The sequence below is a fragment of the Aythya fuligula genome, chromosome 5, assembly GCF_009819795.1.
Source record: "Aythya fuligula isolate bAytFul2 chromosome 5, bAytFul2.pri, whole genome shotgun sequence".
NCBI classification, from domain to species: domain Eukaryota; kingdom Metazoa; phylum Chordata; class Aves; order Anseriformes; family Anatidae; genus Aythya; species Aythya fuligula.
Genome location: NC_045563.1, coordinates 22282815 through 22308254, shown reverse-complemented (window position 1 = coordinate 22308254; position 25440 = coordinate 22282815). Strand labels below are relative to the sequence as shown.

The 25440-nt window shown below is 41.7% G+C and overlaps 1 protein-coding gene across 8 annotated transcripts in view; it reads left to right on the top strand.

The window, feature by feature from the left end:
- Positions 1-25440, top strand: part of BRSK2 (BR serine/threonine kinase 2) — a 299566-nt gene that overhangs the window by 215231 nt on the left and 58895 nt on the right. For all 8 annotated transcript variants that reach the window (XM_032189203.1, XM_032189202.1, XM_032189197.1 and 5 more), the window contains exons 5-9: positions 1191-1307; positions 10319-10352; positions 11428-11496; positions 14240-14386; positions 22434-22465. In XM_032189203.1, coding sequence (XP_032045094.1) covers positions 1191-1307; positions 10319-10352; positions 11428-11496; positions 14240-14386; positions 22434-22465 — 399 coding nt within the window. The remainder of the gene's footprint in view (positions 1-1190; positions 1308-10318; positions 10353-11427; positions 11497-14239; positions 14387-22433; positions 22466-25440) is intronic.

Here is a 25440-nt window from a genome sequence, read left to right as displayed (position 1 = left end):
AGCTCTCTTTCTGGGCAGGCAGCTGTTTTTACTGAACCATTGTAGCAAATGGCTATTGTTTGCCTGACAGACGTGTTGTCAATCAGCCATTTCCAACAGGTTTGTGTTCAGACCGAGTACCTGAGCTCGCTGTTCTGCTGTGGAAGAGTTTTCTCCGATTTGCACCTTTTATCAAGCAAAACATCAAAGATGGACATTTTGCCATCTCATAAGCAAAAACAAGAGAAGAGGTGCTTCTTCAGCTTGCCTGAAGTGCTTCTCTCATCTCTGTGACTCGAAGAGTTGCAAATAAAAAGAAAAAAAAGCGAAATCATCACAAATTTTGTACAAGGTTTTTCTCTGTGCATATAAAATCAAGTAAATGTAAAAGTTGTGCAAAAGCACTTGAGTTCTAAGAAGTGGATGGGTGCATGGTGGTGTTGGCTGTGGGTAATGGAAATTAATAAATTAGACAATGTGCAATTGCTTTGATTTAAAGCAGGAGTTGCCATCCTGCTTTAAGTGCTTACCATGTTACAGCAATGTGGCTGCCTGGCTGTTCCCATGTTGCCAAATAATAAGAAAATCGAGCTTTGCTTGAAAGGAGGCAATCCTCCATCTTCCTTCCCAGTGCTGACAACCTCAGTTATAAGCAGTGCTGGGCTCAAGGGGTTTCTCCATCAGAACTAGCTGCCCGAAATGATTTCAAAGACATATCCCTATGTAAACAACTCCTAATAGGGTCTTTCTGCAGCAGCTTTAACAACAAGTCTGCTTTTTCTCCTCTAGATATCACTAATTCTGTTTCCTGTTGTTGACAGAATACACTGATGATGTTCACTCCTACCTTAAGGAGTTGGCATTTGATGGAATATATCAGCTCTAAATCCAAACTGAAAATTTCCTCTGATTTCCCTCAGTTCCTCCCTCAAATTATCTTGATATTGTTGGAAGGTGCAGATATTCATTTCCTATCAGGGCAGTGCAGTCTCGAGCTTTGCATTCATCAGGAGTGGGCATTTGGGAGACAGTCTAGAGTATTGCAAAGATTGGATCTTGGATATGTGTGTTCTCCTATCTGGGAGAGAAAAAGAATGAAATCATTTAAAATATAATAGGTTGGATGCTATACTGGATAAAAAAAAAACAAGTCTTGGAGTGGGAAAGCTGTCAGGGATAATTTAACTCACATTTTGATCCTTTTTTTACAGCCACAGGGACTTAAAACCAGAAAACCTACTGTTGGATGAAAAGAACAACATCCGGATAGCAGACTTTGGAATGGCATCGCTGCAGGTTGGGGACAGCTTGTTAGAAACCAGTTGTGGGTGAGTGTCTCAGAGCATATTGCAAATAATCAGTGATGAATTCCAGACATAAAGTTGTCAATAACAGGGGGTTTGAGGAAGACCTGCAAGCTTACACTGTGCCTCATTATTTCCCAGGAAGTTAGTAAATTGATAAAACGTATGTAGTGCATAAGTTAGCTAAAAGAAGGGTGGGTTTTTTAAGTGTTTTACAGTGAAAAGTAGGCTTCTGTAGATGTCATATGTGGATATAAAAATCAAAGCTTTCAGGTTTGGACTCATCTGCCTATGCTGGCTTGTTTGCTTTCACTGGACATATAATATTTGGGAAATTAAAGCAGTAGTGGTAGCAGTTTTAAGAAGTGGCTTTAAAAATATTGGGGGTAGAAAAAAAACGAATCTAGGGGAGCTGAAATGGAATTTGTGTGTTGTGTTCAGGCTGCCTGCTTGCAGCTCTTCCTGTTTGTGTTCCACTCTGCTTCGTTTCGGCTCACATCCAGGATTGACAGGGAGGCAGCAGAGGGTCCTTTGCAATTACAAGCAGGGCATGAATGCAGATACAAAGAAGGCTGCTTGGAGGAATACTGCAGGGGCAGTATAAAAACACTTCTGTGTTAATTTGGTTGCCAGCAGGAGCTTTCCAGGAATGTCCAAGGGAGCCAGCAATAAGCCCAACAGCCGAGTGAAGCCCTGGTGCCTCACTGGGGACAGGGCTAGCTCTTGAGGGGCAACATCCTCTGATCCCCGTCACCTCTAGGGACACTGCAGGCACCCATAGGACCACAGCCCCCCCCCAAGCCGTGGCCCTGTGGCGCATTGACTGTGCATTGTAATGCTGCAGTGAGCTGTGGCAGGGCAGCAGCTGCATCGAGCTGCTGCAGCCTGGCACCACTACGCCAGCTTTTCGTGGCATCTGAATTTGTTACAGCAGTGAACTCAGCAACTGGAGTTGCAGGCAGTACCAGCAGCTTTGCATCTCCTCTGGTATAGATCTACTCTTCTTGGCCCCTGGGAGTGTAAATTTGATGACTGCAGCTCATCTCCATCCTCAGCCTGCTACAGTCTGTGTTTTTTCAGTCTGTGCCCTGAGGCAAAGCAATTCGTGGAGCCGTCCTGGTTCCCTGCACAGCACAGCCACTGCCTCTCGGTCCTGAGCTGTACGGCTCTGCTTTCCAGGTCTTGAATAATGGATTGCAAAATTGTTTGAAGCTGATGATGTGATCGAATGGTGGTTGATGAGAACACTGAGATGCACCCGTTCCTTCCTGTCTGTGTCAAGGCAAGATTTGACCTCTTAACAGCGCAGATGAGAAGCAGGGAGCTATGAGTCTGCACATCTGTTGCTTGCAGCTGCTTTCAAACCTCCCCTCTAGACTAAGAAATGAAGTCCTCACTGCAGTTACCACAAAGCCTCTCTACTCTTTGAAGAACATTTTCTCCCTTCCTTCCGTGAAAAAAACAACCAGAAGTATAAATCCCAACCCAGTCTCGCATTGCCCTGCAGGATTTTTCAGATTCCCCGGGAACCTCTCGGTAGGGTTCCTGTTCTTGTTAGCAGTGGGCTCTGTCATCCAGGTCTAGAATCTCAAAGGGAGCTTTCCTTTCCATAAGCAGTGCTGGAATTCAAGCCTCCATGCTTGAAGCAGAGCCAGCCCCCACGATGCGGCCTTAAAATGCGCTAATAAAGAAATCAATGGAATGGAAGAGACGTGCCTGTAATAAACAGAACACAGCAGCAACACTATGATCTCCTGCCTTGCAGATGCATTTTAAGTGTGGTGCCAATCACTAGGCCTCCATGTGAGCTATTACACCACTTCATTAATTCTCCTGGCATGGAGCCCAGCATGGCTGGTACTGGTGTCTTGTGATCTATCTGGTTTGGGGGGTGAAGGGAGGAAGGAAGGGAGGAGTATCTAACAGTGTGCCACACTGTTCACAAAGAAGGGCAATCCAGTTATGACTCCCTTTCCCTTGGAGAGCAGAGTAACCAACCTCAGAGCTTTTTGAGGCAACAATTTCACTTCCCCTTGTAGCTGGTACTTTGAGCCAGCATGAAAAGGAGCAAGACAGACCGAATCGTGGCTGAGATACCGAGCTTTAATGAGATGTTCCTCCGTGCACCCAGAAGTTAATTTCCAGAATGGTTTTATATGTGCTGTGAACACCGATAATGAGATGAAACTGTAACACTTGCATTGACAGTCAGGCAAGGAGTCTCCAGGTATTTCTGTCAGGCAGAGTGGGAGGATCAGCTGGGGTGTAGCAGCATGATGCGAGGAACTTCGTCAGTACAGCAGAGCAGTTACAGTGCAGTCAAAAATCCATTGCTGCCGCAAGTGAACTGCTGAGCCCAAAGTTTGGATAGGCTTTAGGTCATCCCAGATCCTCGTCAGGCCTCACCAAGATGTTCACACAGCCTGAGATACGTCAGATGGCACACCACAGTGTCAGTCTGATGGGAGCTACTCCTTAGCTCATTCACCATGGTTTTCTGTAGTGTCAATAGCTACCTGGAGAACATGGTAGAAGCTCAGTCCAGTTGTGTTTGTGTAGGAGAGGGAGCTAAGGACAGACTGGCTGTTTCGTTGACACATTTGTCACTGGCAGACTGCAAATCAGGCTGTGGTTGTGATTAATCCCCATTACTGGAATCCTGTATTGCACAAATCCCGTGTATACACAGCACAGAGGAACAAGCTGCAGTTTTAAACTTGCATCGTTAGACCTTTGAATGGAAGAGGAGCTGTATGAAAAATTGTGCTTACTGCAGAAACTGCACAACTGCACAACAAGGCAGTCTCATGGAGAGTTGGTCCTTGAAATGCCCAAGTAACACGACGAGTCTGTGCATCCCTCCAGGAGCAGCTCTGGGAACAAAGAGCAGACTGTGAAGGAAGCAGAGAATGTGGTAGGATGCTGCTTCTGTTATTTCAGAACTTGTTGGCTCTTCCTCTTCTTTACCCTTCCAGGCAGTGACGTGCAGAGGCACTTCCCTGTCTCTTTTCACAGTGATTCTTCCCAGCATGCTGCCTCGCAGTGCTGTGGAATGGGAGATGCTGTCCAATCCCTCCTGACTTGTCACTAGGCAAGAAGAATGAGTGTCTTACGGTTAAACCTCTGGACTGGGACCCAGGTGATCTGAGCTTGATTTCTGTCTTTGCTGCAGGCATTCAGGGTGGTCTTAGACAAGACACATTGCCTTTCTGTGCTTCAGTTCTTCATCTTAACGAGTCATTGCAGCGCCCAAGTTGCTCTGAACATAAACTGCAATCATTTCTAAAGGAGTCTTGGAAAAGTAGGAAGGGTTGGGAAATTCTCTGGACCTTATTCTCTTTTCTTGAACAAAGAGGGCTCATTGTTAATCTGAAAGACTGAGGAAAATACTGTTGAGGTATAATTCTTGGGATTTTGTAATGATGCTTCCTAATTCCCCATTGCTCCTTACAGAAAGCTGACAATGTACATTTTTGCCATCTCCTCATTTCTCTTCATTTCATTTGTGAAACGCCACGTCCCACTGGAAGGAGATTGCTGCAGGCTGCCAGGAGACAGGAGAACCCCACAGCAGAGCTGCTCTCTGTGCTGCCTCCAAATCTCTCTATCCCAAACTGAGAGCTAGGACAAAGCCAATATGTAAAGGTAGCTTGCTGTAGCACCAGACCCGATCTCTGAAGAGGCAGTTGGTACACAGACTGCCACCACTGCTGGCAGGCCCGCAGTTAACTGTGTGTGTGTGCAGCAGTCCCCCCATAACAGCGTCTCCGTAGGGAAACCCTGGCCTGATCCAGAAAGCCGTGTGCCTGTGGGAGAACGATGCTGATTATGACCTCTAATTTTATTGAGTGAGAGGAAGGCTGTTGTGCCTGCCGGTGGCATAGTGAAGGAAGAGACCAGCAACTTCCAGCACCAGCACTATGCATTCCTCTGCTCTCATCTCTCCGTAGCAATTCCCAGCAACACTTTGCAGACCCACCGGCTGTCTGCATACACCAAAAGAGCACCTGTTCTCATTAGAATTGATCGTTGGCTCTCTTTGAGCTCAGGGTATTCGGAACATCCAGCATGCTGTGTGTTTGTTAAAAATGTTAAGAGATTTCATCTAGCTCCTGGTTCCTGTACACCTTGTATTTGGCAGATCACCACACCCGCGAGGAGATTAACTTAGAAGGGCGGTGCAGTACTCAGCTGCCGTACACCTCTGTCCAAGCACCACTTTGGATTTTAATGATGAGGCATGATGCTGCACTTATTGTTTCCACTTTATGTAGTTGTATATACAAACGTGTGCATGTTATCTAAAACATATGCAAGTGTCCTGCATCCAGATCCTGCTAGCATTGCAAATATAGGCTCTTAAACCTGGAAAATGCCAAAATTAGCAATTTTTACCCCATCTCACCAAGAGCTTCCATTACCAGCACTCCATTTCCATCTCCTTCTCTGTTTTCCACCCCATTCTTAGGAAATTCTCCCAGTCATTTCTGCTCCATATTTCATCCCATGTGCCAGGTCTTTTACTCTTTTGCTAGATTCTAGCTCTAGTTTCCCCTACTTGGTTGTCCCAGTCTGTTGCTCTCAGTCCCAGATCTAACTCCAGATATTTTTGCACTCAGCTGGGTATCAGTTTTAGATTATAAGTTTGGTCTGGGAAGTTTTGCCAGTGCTGGTTGAATTTTCATCTTAATGCTCTATATAATTTCTACCAGTAAATGCAAACTGTGGTTTTCTAGTGGTTATGTTTGAATACATTTTTCCAGAGAATGTGAACAAATCATTAAGTTTTCCCTTTACATTTGAGGATACTAGAAATTTTCCTTTTTTATGGGAGAAAACATATTTAGTTTAAATTAGATTTAAATAGAGAGTGGAAATATTTTGGCTTGTACACAGCACACATACATACACAAACATGAAACCAGTCTGAGGCAGACAACCAGCAGAGAAATTCTCAGAGACATTAAATTGATGGTAAGCCATAAGCAATTTAAAATGAGAATTATGAAGGGAAATATCAGACAGCCTTATTAATAAGGAATAACATTGGCCTTGCCTTAAGTACATCCCAAGGTATGTTTAAAGAGTTTTAATTCTGCAAAATAAAGCACTGAGATATGTTACTCTTCAGGTTGCCAGTATAAAATTTCCTTGGCCCCAGAACATTCATGCGCATTAGAATATGGCCATTAATTACAAGCTTGTACAGTTCTTTTTCACCAAATCTTTGTCTTATTTGGTGTTTTGATGGTGGTGTGTTGTTGCTTTTTTTGTTTGTTTGTTTTTAAATAGCTATTTAGTATTTCATTTTTCCTCATCATTCATTTTATGGATCTGTTTGTTATTTCTGCTCACCACATTGAAGCCTTGCTATGAATGCTAGATAGGATTTTCATCTCAGTCTTAAATTTACAGATACTAACTATACTGAAAACAGAGGAACTTGCACTTTGAGATTAGCTGTAAATGTCTCAGTTTAAGGCGCCTTTTCATGTGCCTTCACAGATAGATTCTGTGAGAGGGGCAGAGTTTGATTCTCCAGTATGCCAGCCAGATGGATCTATCCCAAAGTTGTCCTTCATGGTACCAAGTGACCAAGCTTTAGCGATTCTTAGCTTTTGAATACTGAATTTTGCAATCTTTGAGCCCTTTTAATAAAGCGTCCTGTTTCCATTTTTCAATTAAGATCTCTTAAAGGATCCAAGTCTTAACAATTTGAATTCATATATTAATTAATGAACTGATTTGCAAATTCCCAGAAAGTACTTACACTTGAGGAGTAAACAGCTGTAAGATGGCTTGGCTGAGGGCTAGATGCTGAGTTTTCTCATATAGAGCTCAATGTCTGAATTGAAGATGTAATTGCAAAACAGCACTCAACCTTAACTACAGCTCCTACTTTAATTACAGCCCTAACTACAGCTACTGCCTTCACTGCAGCCCTAACTACCTGCTGCTCCTGGAACCGTTTCTTCCCTGCATTACTTTCCTGTGTGATTTGTGGCTGTTACTTTCTCCACTCAGGATGTTCTAACATGCAGTCTTCTGAAGAACTCCTGAAGAATTTATCTCTTTTGCTGCTCCTCTGGTGTTCCCCTTCATCTCAGCCCTTTTTTACCCAGAAAAGGGAGAAAGTACAGGCAGCCTTTTGCACTAGCGAGTGTCTTCTGTTTCTGAAAGCCAGCTTGGAGATACTGAATAACATGGAGGTAGAAGGGACTCTAGCATCTGAACAACAGCAAAACCAGCCAGACACAGGAGGACTTCAGTGCATCCACTTTATTAAGGTATCTTCATGCATAGGGAAACAGAGAGCAAGACTTCTTTCTTTCTGCAGAAACACTGCCTCCAGCTGTGAGGTCTGAAGAATGGCACTCAGAGAAGCGTTTCTTGTTCCCCAAATAGTATCTGCTTAAGTCATGGATCCAAAGGCCCCAAGCATGGACACTCATCTTTGATGGGACCTGGGAACTGTCAGGAAGTGCAATAGATGATTTGTCACACTGTGGAGTAGGGTCATACAGAACAGCTCTCCCTGTGCTTGCTGATCAACCCACTGCTTCTCTGAAAAAGCAGTTGCTTTGCAGTCAGAGACAGGCAGACAGGCTGTGTGTGCACAGTGCACGTCTCTCTTACCTGAGTAAGGAGACAGAAGGTCAGAACTGCTTGCACAAGTCAGTGGTACATCACATCTGCACTGAAGATACAGCACTGGTTGTCTCAGATCTGCTGTAGGATCATCGTATCTTGCTGTGCACAGATCAGAAATTACTTTTTTAATTTTTCAGGTGAGATTCAGGATAGATGCACCAAGGATATATCCATTTCTCTCTGCATGCATGACCCTTGTTTAGGGTTGTCCTGGATGTCACCGATGCACTCTGGCTTATTTCCTCTGATCAAAGCCTTTGCTAAGGGCTCCCAAGATCTTTTAAGATTCTTGTGTCCAAGAGTCACAGCTGTGAATGACCACTCAGAGAGCCCTTCCTGCCCCAGGCAGGCTAGACGGGGAAAATCAACATCACCCTTGAAATAAACACTGCCAGCATCGGAGCTTTTTTGCAGCAATACCCGCAGGCAGCAACTGCTTCTTGATCTTGCTGAGCGATATACTTATTTGTTATCAAGGGCAGATTGTGGCTTTTGCTGCACAGAGATGTAGCTGAAAGATGAGGAGATGGCCTAAGGGAAAAGGCAGGGAATGTCGCTCTGACACACGTATATTGAATAATTAGCGATAAGAGCCAAAGAAATATTCATGACTCTGTAGAAAGATAAATAGATTTTTGATTAAATTTGAGTTTTCTCTTTAAAGCAGTTGAAGTTGCTCTGTGATTGGCAGCATGGAAATGAGTTTTCTACGGATTCTGGCTGGCCGGAGGATCCCGTTTCGAGCTGTTCGCCAAGATAATGCTGCAGATATCTAGCTAGTGTGTGCTGGCAAGAATTCAGAGTGGCTATGCCAGAAACCTGTGCTCTCTGGGCAGTTGCAGTGCAGCTGTTGAATGATTGAATCAATCCAACTTGTTGAAAGGATTTATTATAGCTTTTTCTCTGCCCATTCTCCTAAATTTTAGTCGAATTTCACTGGTGTCTTAAAATACACCTGGCAGGTTCCACTGCACTCCAGGAGACATCAGGGAAGTAGAATGCTTTAAGTGCATTTGTTAGAGAGATTCATAAATGGGCACCTACCCATCTTGGGGTCTTCACAACACCTACATTTTTCTTTTCAAGGATGTTTGCACAGAAAGCTGACAAGATGGTTGTATTCTGCAGCATTTGTAATTAAGAATTCTGAAATCTGTCTTTGTTGGAGTCATCATATACAAATAAAAAGTCAGAAGCACTTTGCAAATTGAGATAATGACTCATCCAGCACACCCCAGGTGGCATGTCCACCTAAACAGGATTGTGCTGAAGGATGCTGTGCTATGGGTTCTGTTCCTATAACTCTCTTTGCCACAATATTTTTGTCCAAGTTTAAATCACATTACCACCTTCCTTACACCTCCCATCCTAACCTCCGTTTGCTGCCCTGTCGAAGCAGGCTTATGCTTATCGTAGAACCATAGAAGGTGAACCTGTGATAAGGTTGACAGAGCTGTGCTTCTGTTTTGCTCATTACTTTGTGAGACAGGTATTGCCCAGCCATGATTGTGTTTGTCACAAGAAACAAATGCACAAATGAAGACAGGCTCAGGGACTGCTGGGAGGTGTCAGTATAAACAATAGTGAGATTGGCACGCAGGTCTCAGGCAGTTTGCATCCCTTTTTCTTGTCAAGTTACTTTAATGAAGGCTATAAAAATGAATAGCCCTGGCTATAATCTTAGGAATTAAAATGATTACCTGGCAAGTTGAAGTAATTAACTATTCTCAGCCAGGAATCAAGGCAGAGATATATGGGTAGAAGGATGCAACAAGAATATATTAACTCGCTAGGTAATAGTACTGCTGTCTATCCTTTTTATTGTTGTTGTTTGGTTGTTTTGGTTGTGGTTTGTTGTGTTGTGTTTTTTTAGGGGAAAAAAAAAAAAAAAAAGCATGTTGAAACCATGTATTGGCAGCTGTAATGACCGCTGGAGTAATTGAGAGCAGTCTTAGTAGAAGAAATGCAAGATAATGTTTGGGGATACATGTGTTTGGTCTGAAAACATTATGTTTGTTTGTTTTCCTAAAAGGCTTTCCAATGCATGTCTTTCTTCCTTCTAGTTAGATACATGGTCAAGTAAAAGCACATGGTTAGAAGGCTGGAATTTTATATAATCACAGAATATGCCTGGTCTTCCCTTCCTTTCTAGCTTTTAAGAAATTCATAGTAGGGCCACAGAATTTTGCATTATGCTAGTTGACCATTTTCAGAGTTTGTCTTACAAGGTATTCTCATTAAGGTAAGGAAAAAAAGCGCTGGCTTTGCACACTTGCTTTCTGTATAAGCAAGCCAATCCTGATTCTGTTAAGCAAAATGGAAATGCGAAGAAATCATAAATACCAGACTGTTGCATGCTCATTCAACTGTATTTTCTGTTTCAGATCACCACATTATGCCTGCCCTGAAGTTATCCGGGTAAGATGATTAAAATCTGTGTGCCTGTATTTTAAAGTGTCACTCATTGTGTGTGTGCAGATAGACCCTCTCTACATGAAATCTGTCCATGGCAGACAGCATGGGAGGGGAGACAGCGAATGTAACTGTGGTTTTGGTTGTTTGTCTCAGCTCTGAATCAAACCACATCAACTGTTGGAGGGATATGATCCCATGTTCTCACAGTACCCTTTATGCAATGTGTTCAGACAGAAAAGCAGTAGCCTCAGTTAACTTGATCTTTCAACTCAAGGGGTACAGTCCCCTAGGTTTTGCCTTCCCTGATGTAGCTGTCATTTCAGCAGAAGAACTGGGGTTGGCTGTCAGTGATGTTGGTTTCTTTTATGTGCTATAAACTATCCTTTCCCCCTACTCTTCCTTTGTCCTTTTAAAATAAGTACCCCAGATTCCAGTGGGCAAGATTCACCCTGTAGTCCCCTTTAGGTTCTGGAAGGATGCTATAAGGCCTCCCTGGCTGAACAACCCCAGCTCCCTCAGCCTGTCTCCATAGGAGAGATATCCTCCTCTGGACTCACTCCAACAGGTCCATGTCCTTCTTATACTGGGGAGCTGAATCCAGAACTAGAGAGTTCTCAGGAAAGAAGCCTATCACCCTTTTGGAGCATATCATTAATGTAAAGCCAAGCAAGAAGTGTACAGAGGACACTGTCCAACCAATACCTGAGTTCTCAAATAACGTGACTGGTGATGAGCTCCCTGAAGAACCAAGGAAGAGAAGAACACCTTCTTGATGTCTTTAATGCACCTCTGACTCGGTTTAAGTGCCCGTTCTAAAATTGTTCCAGTCATCAGCCATTCCTGTGTTGCTCCCCACTTCTGACCCTGTTCTTGCAGAACCCAGATAAGACTGTAAACCGATGTTCATAAAAATTCAACTAATGGGCTGTGCTGTGGCCTTCTAGTTGGGAAGTCCACCTTGGAAGCAGGTGGCTGAACCGAAATGTGGGGTTTCCCATTCTTCTCTCTCGTGTTCTTCAAGGGTAATTAATTCATTTACTAGTGAGCACTCTTTTGAACCTGTGTCGTTGCTGTGCAGGGAGAAAAATACGATGGAAGGAAAGCAGACGTCTGGAGCTGTGGAGTCATTTTATTTGCGTTGCTAGTGGTGAGTCATCTTCCTTGCTCTATACTTTAAAAAGAAAAGAAAAATCCCAAAATGCTGCTGTATTTAATGGTGATTCTATTGACATCATGTACAGATTGCTTTTTCTTTAGTTCCCCTATTTTTGTATCTCTCGGTTGCATCCTTTCCTCTTAGTTCTACATCAGTCCCAAAGGAAAAGCATGAAGAATATTTCACTGCTTCTTTGAAATGCAGCTGCCCTGCATGGGAGAGCATAGACAAGTGCTGAAGTCTTGCCTCCATAAATGTTCTTTGCTGTGTTGTAATATTGCAGCTCTTTGAAGAGCCTCATTCAAAGCACACTGATTTTTTTTTACCCAAAAGAATGCACAGGGTTACAACTCCAGGACACAGAGAATGTCAAATAAGTTGCCCTTCACAGGGTTAAAACATGGCTGGGTTTGGGAAGCATTTGTTTTTTTCTGCTGTACGTACATATGCATTTCAGTAGGTATATGCATACATTAACTGCAGTCCTTTATCAAGAGCAGATTTAAGTGCAACAATTTTGTTTCATGCAAGTATTGAGCTACATTTTTATTTGGTTCACTTGAGAATATAAAACTAAGCCAGTAGTACAACGTTTAAATCAGTTCCCATCTGGCTCAGATGTAATACTTTCCTTAGTATTCAAAATGTAGTATCTTGTAACTTAGCCGTCTTCCGATCAAAGTTTCAGTTCTCTGCAGAATTTATTCTGATTTGCAGTGTAATGTAACACTCCCAAACATACAATAATTGGATGTCCAGCTGAAAGCAGATAGGCTTGGCATGTTATCAATTTCCATGGTTAAGTGTAGGAAAATACATATAATAGTTCATATAAGTATGACTTCACTACATGCAGAATTAAAAGTATATGTGAGAATAGATTTAATGTGTGTTAGTTTTTTGTAATAGTTTAAACAATCATCTACTATTACAAAATATATTGAAATAATCTCAGTATGGTGCTTTAAATCACCGTAACAAATTTTGTTCTTTTTTCTTTTTTGTTTATTATAATTTACTGATATTTCTAATTTTAAAATTTATTTTCTTGATGTTGCAAGGGAAGAGTTTTAACTATCTTACTAAGTATTCCCTGGTCATCTCTAGCTCTTGAGCAACTATTTGCATGGGTGATAAAGCAGAGATATAAAATGAGCTCTTTATATGACTTACTGAGTTGGTAAGAAAAGACAAGAGAAGCTGGCAAGATGGCTAGGACTTGTGGGAGTGGGCTTTTCCTTTGCAGGTGGATTCTCTGTCAAGATTTGGTGTCTGTCTGTTGCTGGGAAGCATCTTCATCTGTTCCTACATATATACATGAGCCTGCAAAACGACTGAAATAAGTCTATTATTGACAGAGAGTGCAGAACTCTCCAGTTAATTATGTCAGGAGAAACCCTGCAAAAAGTCTCAAGCTGTAATAGCAGGTGGTAGTAATAAAAGAGCTGTAGTTGTTACCTTCAGGAAATGCCACAAAGCAGCCTTGCTGACTTCATCGTGGATTAAATTGCGTTAGCCAAAGTACTGAACTATCAGAATTGATTTTCCTGTGAGTCTGGAATGGTTAGGAGAAAAGCAGATAACTCAGGAGGTTGGTTGCAGAAGACAGGGAGGCTCTTTCTTCATGGCTGCTTGAATGAACAAACAAAAGTAAATAGTGCCCAGTAGCTGCTGCCGTCAGGTGGGCTTTCCAAGGCTTCTGTAAATGGAGCTGTTGGTCTCACTAAACCAGACACAGGCCTGCTTATACAGATGCAATACTCGCTGTAGTAAGAGCAGTGCCAGCACTGACAACTGAAAGCTTCATTATCACAGCAGCTGACAGCTTGCAACTTCCTACAAACCTTCCTGGAAATCGAAGAAGCTCAGCACCTACCAGTATTAGTCAGTGAAAGAGGGAAGTGAGAATATCCAGAAAGGTGCAGACTTGCTATAAAAGGATATTGGCTTCAGTCAGTGGAGTTATCCTAAAGATTTCAACTTCTTTTTTCCTTTTTGTCCTTGCAGCAAGGATAGGTCTTTTGCTGCTTTTTTGTGACAAGCTGATGATCTATTCAAAATGTAATTCCCGCTAAAAAAACTCAAGCCATTCATGTAAGTGAGCTACAGTAGGGAAGCAATAGGAACTGATGACCTGACCACTGCATGGGAACTGCATGGAGTATATTAACCAGGTAGAACGTCTGCTGCTTCCAAAAGGCTAAAGTTGGTTAGGATTTCTTTGAGCTGTGTCATTGCACTGCTCCGTCAGAAAGAGGATGTTCTTTGCTGAAAGTCTCCCAAATGCTGTTCACCTCCTTTCCAATGTCTGCAATAAATGTGTCTCGGGAAGATTAAAAATAAGGAGACGATAAACATTGCTGCAGTGAAAGTATGCCCAGGAGGAATACCAGCAGATCAAAAGCTTGAGCTGAATTTAAGTGAATCCATGCATCTTTGCTGAATTTGCCTGGAAAGGCAATTTCATATTTTGTATTATGCTTTATACTGGTAGTCATTTTCTAATTAAAGGTTTAAAAAAAAATACACTCTGTCCTCAGTTTTTTTTCCTGCACTGGAGAAAATACAGCAGCACTAAGAAATTATTTATTTTCAGTGGATAAAGAGACTGATTCACTTATTATAATACTTCATTATGAGCTGATTTTCTCTTTTCCTTTCTCTTATGTTTATCTTGGCTTTTCTCCTTTTGCCCTCTCCAACTAACTCCCTTGCCTCTGTCACATCCCTGCAGGGTGCCCTGCCATTCGATGACGACAACTTGAGGCAGCTGTTGGAGAAGGTGAAGCGTGGAGTGTTCCACATGCCACATTTCATCCCCCCGGACTGTCAGAACCTCTTGCGGGGGATGATTGAAGTGGATGCCTCGAAACGTCTCACGGTAAGAAGGCATTTGCTGCAAGCCATGTGGCCAAGGCTTCATTGGTCACCTAGTTGCAGTTGTGGGTGTATAATTAAGGAAACTTGTTGATTTGCTGCCAGTCCTGTGTGTTTCCTCCTGAACCAAGGATGAGTGGAGTTAGTGGAGGCTGGGGAAGAAGTTTGATGCCTTCTCTTTTAAACGTTGGGGCCAGATTACCTTTGTGTTGCTTCTCTAGCTTCATAATCCTCCCTCATGTGCCACAGTGGGCATTTAGAATAACTCCTTCATAATGTCCTCACAGTGCTACTGACCCATTAGCACATTTTGGAGTCCACCTGGGTAGTCTGCCTCTCCTGGTAGGTGCACCCGTTTGTCAGGGACGTCATGTAATTGTTTGAAGGTCAAAACTGCTAGGACAGTTCTTTGAAGCTTTGCTATTAAACAGAGTATGTTTTGTTTTGTTTTTTTTGAATTTCTAACAAAAGTGTGGCTTCTCACTTCATGCCACACAGCTGCATTGTAGTCTGTCCTGTATGTGCTCTGCATTATCCTGTGGCAGCATTCAGGGTGGGGGTCTTCTAGTTGCTATTCAGTGTTCTGCCCTGTGGTCCTGAGCACAATTAGGCCTGCAGTGCTGAGCTGCTGGCATTCGGCATTGAATCTTTGCATCTGGGATACATCCCATCACTACAACAACCCTGCAAGGATGAGCACTGTGTAGTGATTGTATCCTTCATTAACACTGTGGTAATGTTTTGGGGAATTAAAAAAAATTAGCAATTAAAATCGTTTTGGAAAGCAAGATTGCCTGCTTGTCAGTGGAGGCTTCTGCCTTTATGGGTACATTGCCCTTGTAAATCCTATTGTCAGGCTCTGGTGATGATTTTATACAGATTTACTAAGCTCACAGATTCTGAGTGGGAGTATGTATAAAGAAATGTAAATTTAAAACTCCTCCTGGTTCTTCAGTCTGCTAAAATATTTATAAATAAACTCTCAGATCAGTGCTTGGCCTCTCTGCTGAGATTGCTAACAACAGCATCGGTCTCCACCAGCTGTGATGGTGCTTTTGGGATGCACACACCTGTCTGCTAAGAAGTGAACTGAAGCTCCCTTCTCAACTCTCTTAAGAGTAGTACCTGGCAGCTGCAGCCAGGTTTTTATTTCGTTCCTTACGAAACCAGGTCATGCACTGGTGACGTAGGTGGAAAGTTCTTTATGATATTACAGGTATCCTTACTTCTGCAAACACAGTAACCATCACATTGCGGTATGGAGTAGCACTGATAGAAAAATAAATACATATGTTAGGCACTTTAAAAGCCCTTTTTCATTATATTTTTAAAGAAAGAGAGAAAACAGTATTTTTTCAAGTATTTTTATGTGAGGAATTCTCCAGAGGCTAGGGCTGTACCCTGAGATGTGAGAGAGGTGTTTTTTGTGACTGAGAAAGTCACTAAGTCCTTCTCTATCTCAGTTTCCTTTCCATAAGGTAAATGTGACAGTATTCCCTGCCTCACAAACTGGATAGAGCAAGACAGTAAGGCAGCAAGGGGTGGGTAGACAAGCCCCTGAATGACGAGCGTACTGCCTTTGCTTCCCAGATACATACATTGCTGCTTTTGCTCTGGAAACCAGCATGATGCAGAACAGATGAGATGTACTTATTTTTCTCTGAAAGATCTTAGTGCAGATGGCTTGAGTATGCCAGTGAGCAGATCATCAGACATTAGATCTTCTTCAAATTGTTATGATTTAATTTTGTTATAGAACAATCCAATTTCTTAGTATTGCCTGAAGCTTTTGAATTATGCGATACATCAGAAACTGTACATACACGAGAGAGAAAAACGTTAAAGGAAATCAAGGTCCCATAGTGATCTCCCCCCTTTTCTTGCTCAAAAAGAAGCTGTTATTTCCTTAGGGAGAAAGAAAACAGATCAGATAGTTATGGACAAGCACTAACCAGTAGATTGTGAATAAGAATTTGAAATAGAATATCTTTAGGAGATGAGAGATGAGAGGAAAAAAGGATTGCTCTTTGTTACTAGCTGCAATCTTATTTTCATTATTTTAGGGTCTTGGTTTGCTGTCCCTGCTGCTGTCACACTTCCCTTTCTATGCTGTTAGCGTTGCGGTTGCTTAGAGCGCCAGGCAGAAGGGAGCTCTTTGTTTACTGCACAGGAGCTGGGAATTCATTTCCAGGAGAGAGCTGAATTCTGTTTCAGCTGTGTCCTGTGAAGAAAGGATATAAATATGGGTTTATTTGGAAGCCCCTATTCTTAGAAAATTTCTCACTTGAATCAATGTGATGTTTTTATAAAGATGTGAGCAAAATTGTAGCCTGGGTACAATAAGGACAGATGTAGTTGTTAACATTAGTGATCGTTCGTTCAGTATCTTACTGGTGAATTCAGCAGAAAAACACAGTGAATGTAAGGTCACTAGGTTTTTTTCTTCTATTTTTCCATTCCTCTCTCTGCTTTGTTTCTCCTTTTTTTCTTTCTTTTTTTTTTTTTTTTGATTTGTATCTTTTTTTTCCTTTTCCTCCAACTGCATTTCCCTCCCTGCAGTAATTGCCATTTCACAGCACACCCACACCTTCCCCAGTCCATCTGTTAAAATGATCAACAAAAACAGAACTAGTATTCACATTCAACTGTCATCATTCGGCTTCAGTGGTAGAGCTTGAGACAATTAATGGAGAGGAGAGTACTGAGAATTATTGTTGCTGGCCCTTTCCTGCCTTAAGAAATTGGCATTACCTTTCAGTGTATATGATTCATTTATGGAAAGAGAAGTTCATTATGTCTTAGTGGAATAATCTTCATGCTCACCATGTGTTATGTAGCCTAAAGAACAGATAGTGGGATGTGCCTGACCACTCTCCTTTACTGGGCTCAATTACCTAAACATACTTGGAGTAAAAGAATCCATGTTTTTCTTTCAGTAGGCTGCAAAAGGAGATTTTAGCTTCTGGGCGTGGTATTTCTGACCACCTGTGTTCAGGAAAGATTAAATCAAACTGGCAGTGGTGTAAAGGATGAAGACTAAGGTGGTCAGAACTGCAGAGAGCTTGTTTGAATAACAGTCTAAAAGAGCTCGACGTAGTCTACCCAGGTGATGTGTGAGAGAGGATGCACTAGTCATCCTCATACGCATTAGAGGTAATTACTAAGGAGAGGTTTATTTAAACTAAAGGAAGATACTGGCACAAAAACAAATGTATGTCAAATAGCCTGATGTGAAAGTAGGCTGGAAATTGGAAAATGCATTTTAGCTGTATCAGTGGGGTTCTGGGACAGCTTTCTAGTAGAAGTAGTATCAGGAGGGCAAAGTGAACTAGTTTTCAGGTAGATAAGGTTTATGGAAGAAAATGAGTGCTCTCAGTGCCTGCGGTATTGCAGGATACAGTTCCTTTCGATTATGTGCACTTTGGAAAGTGAATGTTTTCTGCTTGGATGTTTTCAATGATTCAGCATCTCTACAATGAAGAAATACAGTTCCTGTGGTAGAATCCATTTGCATTCTCCACTGATGTTTTCTTCTGCAGAAACACAAAGGCAAAGAGGGGAGAGTAAGGAGCTTTGGGTCCACTCTCCTGTTAAAGATGGGTGAGCATTGTTAAAACTGTATATGTGCAGCAAGTTGGATCAGAGCAGATCAGTTATTGCAGAATAAGCTATTATGATAAAACCGTTACTGTTCCCCATGCTGACATTTTATTCCAGAATAAAATGACTTAACTTGTGTTGGATATCCACATAGATGTTAAGTCTGAAATACTAGCCAAGTTAAATTACCCAAATTTTCAGAATCTCGTCTCTGCTGTTTTTTTGTTTTGTTTTGTTTTGTTTTTTTTTCTTTTTTTTTTCCTGGGGTCTAATGTGTGCTAATGATGATGTTATCTCTATTGCTCGGAGCACAGAATCTAAAGAATGTGTAAAAAAAAAAAAAAAAAAAAAAAAACAACGGAGGGAAAACTTATCTTGCTCCCTTCATTTTTCTAGAAGGTCTTTTGGTAAGGTGCCTATCACATCATTCAAATTATCTCACTTCACCACCTGTAGAATGGAGGTAATTGTCCAGTTGATGTATTTAGGCAGTATGCTTTTGGCTGCCAAAGGCCTATTCCTACAATGTGCACTTAGCACAGTGATGCCTTGCCCTTGTCAAGGTCCCTAGAGGCTGCTATAGTATGGCTGCTACTACTGACAAAGATAATAGTTCTACCATTGCTTTCTGTGCTCAGCTTGAATCCTTTGGTCAGGAAAAGCCTGTATCTTGACATCATACAGCAGGTTTAAAGCCCAGAGTAGAGGATCTTCTAACTGAACAAGATTGATCTGAAGTATACATCAATTTAGTGCACAGATGGGTTTGAGACTGTTCACTTTCTGGACAGGGAAGTTTGGAAACTGACATGAGTTCAAGCCCAGAAGCCCTCATCCATATCTACAGACTTCAAGAAAGTTTTTCTTCAGGTCAGAACTTTTTAGCTTGGCAACCACTCTGCTGAGATCAGTGCTGAGGATGTAGACAGCACTGTCTTGTTTTCCATCTGCCTGTCTGTCTCCATCTGTTGTTCCCGGTCTTAGAATTCAGACGCAAGCTCCTTGGGGGAGGAGACCTCCTTTTCTGATGAACTTATACAGCTCTTTATCGCAGTGGATCTATAATTGTGGCTCCTAAATAAATGCTACTTCAGTATACAAGGTTAATATGTATTGGAAGTATTTTAAGTAAAACTGTGACAAAGGAATTCCCCTTCTCCTTCCATCACAGCATTTTAGCTTGCAGAGGTCTGTCCTCTGACTGTGCATGTGCAATGGATCTGATCATGTTTTTGTTTCAGAGATGACATCATGAGGCAATTGCCTGCGGTGGCTAGGAGATATTAGGAAGCAGCATTTTAACAACTTCCATAAAACGGCATTAAATTTGGCAAACTCATGTGCAAACAGCAAGAAGAACCCTCTGGGGAGGGCTGTTAAATGCCTTCGTCACTTAAATGCATTTAAACATTGTGTTTAAATGAAGGCAGGAGGAGTGAGATTAGCTCCCACTGTGTATCTCCCTCCCCTACACTGCATAGTAAAAAGCATACAGACTTCTCCTTGTCAAAACCAATCGCCCTCCCATAACCCTCCTGTCACTTTAATGCAGATGAAAAGCAACAAAGCATTAATTAATTACCTTTAAAAAAGCAATGAAGATGTTGGCAGCAGCAAGTACACTTGTAATAACATTTCAATGCAATTACATTTGAATCAGAATAGAAATTGGTTTTGTAGAGTACTTTTCGGATCTGGGATATCCCTGAGTACTTCACAGCAATGATTTTGATGTGGATGAAACTGCAGATGTGTAGGTAAACAGCAGCCATTGTTGTTCCCACATGAGAGCTTTCATACACTTTCAGATATATATCACGGTACTATGGGACTTCTCTTTCAGAAAAATGCTATATGGGATCATTAGCTTGGAGGAGGTGATCAGCAGGATGGGCAGAAGGGATTTCTCTTTCATATATTCTCTGAAGGATCCCAAGGGTTCCCTGACTAAGACATGAACTGGTGACCCTCCTTTCTTCCCCCTCTCTGACTTAGAGAACAACGTGCTGTTTTCTGCCTATTGCAGGCACAAAAGAAAAATGTGACCCAGAGAGACAGAAAATGCAAGAGAAGAAGCAAGCATGAAAAAGACTTGGACATTGCTTAGCTGCATCATCTGCATCTTGTCTGAAATCATTAATGTCTCTAATCCTCCATGTGGTGTGTAGGAAATAGAGTAGATATGCATCTCAGGCTCTTTTCAGTGGTGCCTAGTGCCAGGACCAGAGACAGTGGGCACAAACTGGAACACAAGAGGTTCCATCTGAACATAGGAAGCTGCTCTTTGCTATGCAGTGACAGAGCCCTGGCACAGGTTGCCCAGAGCGGTTGTGGAGTCTCCCTCCTTGGAGATATTCAAAAGCCTCCTGGACACGGTAGGTAGACCTCATGTCCAGGTGTCCCTGCTTGAGCAAGGGTTGGACCAGATGACCTCCAGAGGTCCCTTCCCACCTCAACCATTCGGTAATCTCACAGGGTGGTTTTACCAAACAAAGGAGGCACAGTCCTTAGCAGATCCTCATAGCAGCACACACTTGATAACTAAGAATGTTAAAGCCCTGTCCTGTGGAAGATGTACAAAACTGGCTCTTCTGATAGGCTCTGTACCTCAGCTTGCACAGAGCAAGAGGAAGAGGGCTGCATCTACAGACTGTAAGGGGAACATACGTAGATATGTACCTTATCTCCTTAAATTAAGCTGCTCAGGGGAGATGGCAGTGTGTTGTGAATACTCCACCTGTCTCATAGTAGTGCAGGAGTGAAAGGACTACCTGGTACGGGGGAGCTGTGATGATGGGGGCTCCCTGTGGCAGAGCTGTTGCCTACGGACTGGGGTTCTGTGTCATATGCAACGCCAGAATGAGCAGTAATAACAATTAAAAAAAAAAAAAAAAAAAAAAAAAAACAGATGTGGCCCAGTTTGGCCCTGTGACCTCTCTCAGCTGCAGTTGTGCAGTATTTTTTTTTTTCCCTTTCTTAGATCTGCTCTCACTGAGGGACAAACAACATTGCTCATGGCTGGGCTCTGGCCAGTGGCGGGTCCCTTTGGAGCAGCTGGAGCTGGTTCTTATCTAACAGGGGGCAGCTGCTGGGCTCTGCTCACAGAGGCCACCCCTGCAGCCCCTGCTACCAAAACCTTGCCACGTAAACCCCATACATTCAATCAAGGAGCTGTTATTCCACAGCACAGAGGCCTCTGATTCACTCCTCTCTGTGATGAACACTTACTTTCTATCTGTGAGATTTTGTTGTTTGTCCATTCCTCTTTTTTTTTTTTTTTTTTTTTTTTTGTTCTCTGATTCTGGAATTGAAGTGGAAAGTAATAGGAGCAGGACAGCTGTCTCTGTTCTTCCTGACCAGTTTAATGGGCCTGCGATTTCATCATGTAGCTGTTAGCACTTGAGTTTCCTTCTAGCTCTCCTCTGCCTCTCAGTTGTGTGTTGCACAAACACAAGCCTATGTGCAGTGAGTGTGCACATTGCCCTGCATGTACAAAGGCTTTTGTAACGGGAAATACAAAAAATATTGTTCTCGTAATGAATAATCCCTGAGTATCTATGAAAAGTGCTTTTCTATTGTGATGATGCTTCAAAAAAACAGGATTAGGAAGGTTCTGCTGTAAGTATATAATGTTAACAGTTTATTCTCCCTGCTGTTGGGGTTTCTCTTGGCAAAAAGCTATTATTTTTTTCCCCTCTGCTCATGGAAATTGTGGTCATCATGTAACATTTGTTGGTATATGCCTTCCATGGGTGGACAAAGCCACTGTTAAGCTTTGGTCAATCCTTCATTACATAGTAAAATATTCACGTGTGAAGCAGAAAAAAGGGAAGCAAAATAAACTTGCAGTCAGGGGTTGAGATGCTGGAACAATAAATATTATCTTTTTGACATAGAACCTAATTCCACTTGGTCTTTAGATTTTAATGGTAAATCTGAAGCTAATCAAGCATGGGTCCTGGCAGAAGATCATGTCACATGTCCACATTTTATTTTGTTCATGTACATTGTCTATTTGAACCTGTCTATTTCAATCTTTCTCTCTTTCCAAAATAAAAACTGGAAATGAACTTTTGGTGTAAACTGTCAGTCATTATGCACATACTGATAGGAGCCGTTTGTTAGCTTCAGTTGTATTTTCAAGGGGAATGGCTTAGGAAGGGAAAAACCTAAATGGCCAAAACACTTGCTGGTGAAGCCTTGTCCTTGCACATTTTCCTGGGATTTGCTCCTGACTTGTTCCATTGTCCAGAGAAATAATCTCATATACAGTGGGGTGGGTGAGGATGAACATGCTCTTTATGCAGTAGAAAGTTCCTGTTGTTTGCACAGATCCAGCTCTGGAATGGTGGATTTAGTCCTCACTAGAAGCAAGCCTTGAATAAGGATGTCTTGTGGAGTTACCTTTTTTGTTTTACAGAGCTAATTCCTTGTTTTCTTTTTCTTTGCAGCTAGAACATATTCAGAAACACATATGGTATATGTAAGTAATGCTTTTTAAATTCACTTTTGCATGCATTCAGTATTAATCATGTTACGGGGGCTGTTATTCTTGTGATCTATGACAAGAGAGATTGGAGTTTGAAAACAGCTTTCACACAGGTGGAGAAAGGGGCAGAGGATGGGAAGGCATCTAATGTGTTGTTGTTTTTTTACCCTCTGCTGCTAGTATAATTTCATCCCTATAGATTCAAGCTGGGAAATATGTATGCAGTGACTAACAGTTGTTTGAAATAAAACATTCAGTCCACCAACTTTCTGTGTAAAAAAGATACCTGCAAGTCATCACCACTGAAAAAACCCACAACCTAACAGCCATATTTGGTTTGCTCTTCAAGTGCTCCAGAGAATCCCTTGTAATACCTTCTTGACAAGAAAGCTTTTGCTTGTTCCTTCTTGGCATCTTGGCTTTCCTCTGAAGTAGAAACAAAAATGATTATATTGATAAGTAAGCACCTGTGAACAAGAGATTTTCTGCCTCATAATCCCTACTCCTTCACAGCAAGCTAAGAGGCTGCTTCTGACCTTGTAACCTGTTGATGTGAGAGTAGTTCTGTGACTTGATTAAAAGCAGCAGTCTTGACAGTGAAACAGGAGGTCTGTGAGAAAAGTACATGCCTGTCGAGTGGTTTGGGTGTAAGGAAGATTGATGGCTTTTAAAAGTGACCTTGCACTCTGTGTAGCCCTAATAGTATTTCAAGAAACCTAAGTAAATAACATTTTTTGTTTGTACCCACGATAACCCAATCAAACTAAGGAGAATACTTCACAGATATTAAATAAGGAAATTATGCTTTGATACTTGCTTCTGGGGGTCAGTGTTCCTACACACTCCCTGGGTGGGTGATAAGAAAAGTCCTGCCTTCATAATCCTCCTCTCATTGCTCTTGGGAAATATTTGAGGATGATATGAACTGATATTTAAGCCTGTCACCAGGAAGAAAAAACACCTTTGTTTTGATTTGTTTTGTTTTCTCTAAATCTATCTTATGGGCACTGTTCACTTGCTGGCTTCACTGACTTCAATAGGACCCAAGGGCATTCAACAGTTTGTAGAATAACATGTTTTGTTCTTAGTTCACCTGAAATGGTGGTAGCACTCTGCCTGTGGCTTTTTCATGCGCTCTACAGTTACCGGCTGACATGGCACCTTCTAAAATCAGAGGACTTGAGTCTTGTTTGCTGCAGTTTTGTTTTTTTTCAGCTCTGATGGATAAATTGAGGGGAAAAATCTCTAACTGTAAATCTGAAGTAGCCCTACTGTAACATTGTGCTAGAAAGTCCAAAAGTAAATTCTGGTTCTGTAAGACTAGACAGTTGATCCCCTTTGTTTCTTTATGGAGTAAAATCAGCTGACTTCAGTTTCTCTGTCCTTTGATCAGAAGTGGAATAGGAAATAAAATTAAATGTCATTGATCATTCTATTATTACTGTAACCATCCTCGAGATTTTAACCTGGAAGTTTTCACCTCAGAGGGTTATTGTCCCAGGCTTACATGCACAATTAGGCAGGTGTTATTTCATGACTTTATTCTAGATTTTAAATCTGAACATTTTTTCTTTGCAAACATAAGTGTTAGAGCATTTTCGTGCACTTCTTGATGAAGGTCAGATTCTCTGATGACTCGCACAGTGAACATGTTTTTACCCGAATGGAAATGGCATCTGAGGCCATTCTCATAAGTATAAACTGAGTTTTGCAAAAGCAAGTGCCTCCTACACTCCTGCTATAGTCAATAAAGAAAAAGGCTCCTCCAGAAGTCTGTTCAGATTGCCTAAAACAAAGTTTCTGCTTAAAATAGCTTTTTAAAGCTATATTTTTAAAGTGCTCTCTCTCATTCTCTACTGGCCATGGATTGACCTAAGGAGGTTAACCTCCTTTGGCTAAATTTAGTCTGTGAATAACCTTACCACCTCCAAAACTCTACTGCTTTCATCTGGTAATGTTTCACAGCCTCTTTGCATTCATTTTGCCTGGAAATATTGATGCTGACAGAGAAGGAGTGGTTACAAGTGTTTGCACACTGTAGCTGTTTTGCTCATATCTTTCATTTTCTCCCTATTTCACTTAACACTACTGTCCCATGTTAAATCTTTATTCTTCGTCATATGTAAGTTACTGACCTGAAAGTTGTTCTCAGAACCCAATAAGTCATTTCACTTAATTCTTCAAATAAATATTCAGGATTTTGTAAAACTGGGGAAAAGATTTAATTGCAGTCTCAGCGGACAGAGAAAGAGGTCTTGAAAGTTGAAATCATGATTCATAAGCCTATAAAAAAGAAAAACCAAGGAGAAACCTTTCATCACCAACCTCCAGTTCTTCATACTCTCCCACCCAAATTAATTCAGTGAGGTTTTTTAAGCCTTTTTAATTTAAACCATTTATTTTTACTTCAAGCACAGGTTATCTTAAATCAGCAAATAAACCTCAGATGTTTTCACCTTTTTGTACTAAAGCAAGAGGGCAAATAAATTTAGCTATTATGGTAAATGCATACTTCAGTAACGCTGAGTTATTGCCCTAATTGTGGAGGTACCAAATTTACTAAAATCAAAAGAAGAATGGTACCCGTGCTGCTTCGCTTTGCTCTGATGTAAATGTGCATCTCAGTGAGATTCACGAGGGAATTTCATGGAGAGACTGAAAAAGTCCGCCCTGTTCTGGAATCACATCCATTGTATGCACCGTTCCTCACAAAAGAGGCAGGGTTTAAAAGCAGCAATTACATTCATGCAGGCCTTTAAAAAATATACGTGATTTGCAGTATTCATTGGGTGACATTGTTTGATGTCTATGTGGGTTGAAATGCAACAAATTTGTCACTCTCTACCAGACTGAGAATGGAACAGGCAATACAGGCATGCCAATCACAGCACAGACCGGTGATTTTCATTTCCCGAAGCACTGAATGCATTGCCAAATGATGAGGCACCTCTTTGCAGATTTTTCTTGTA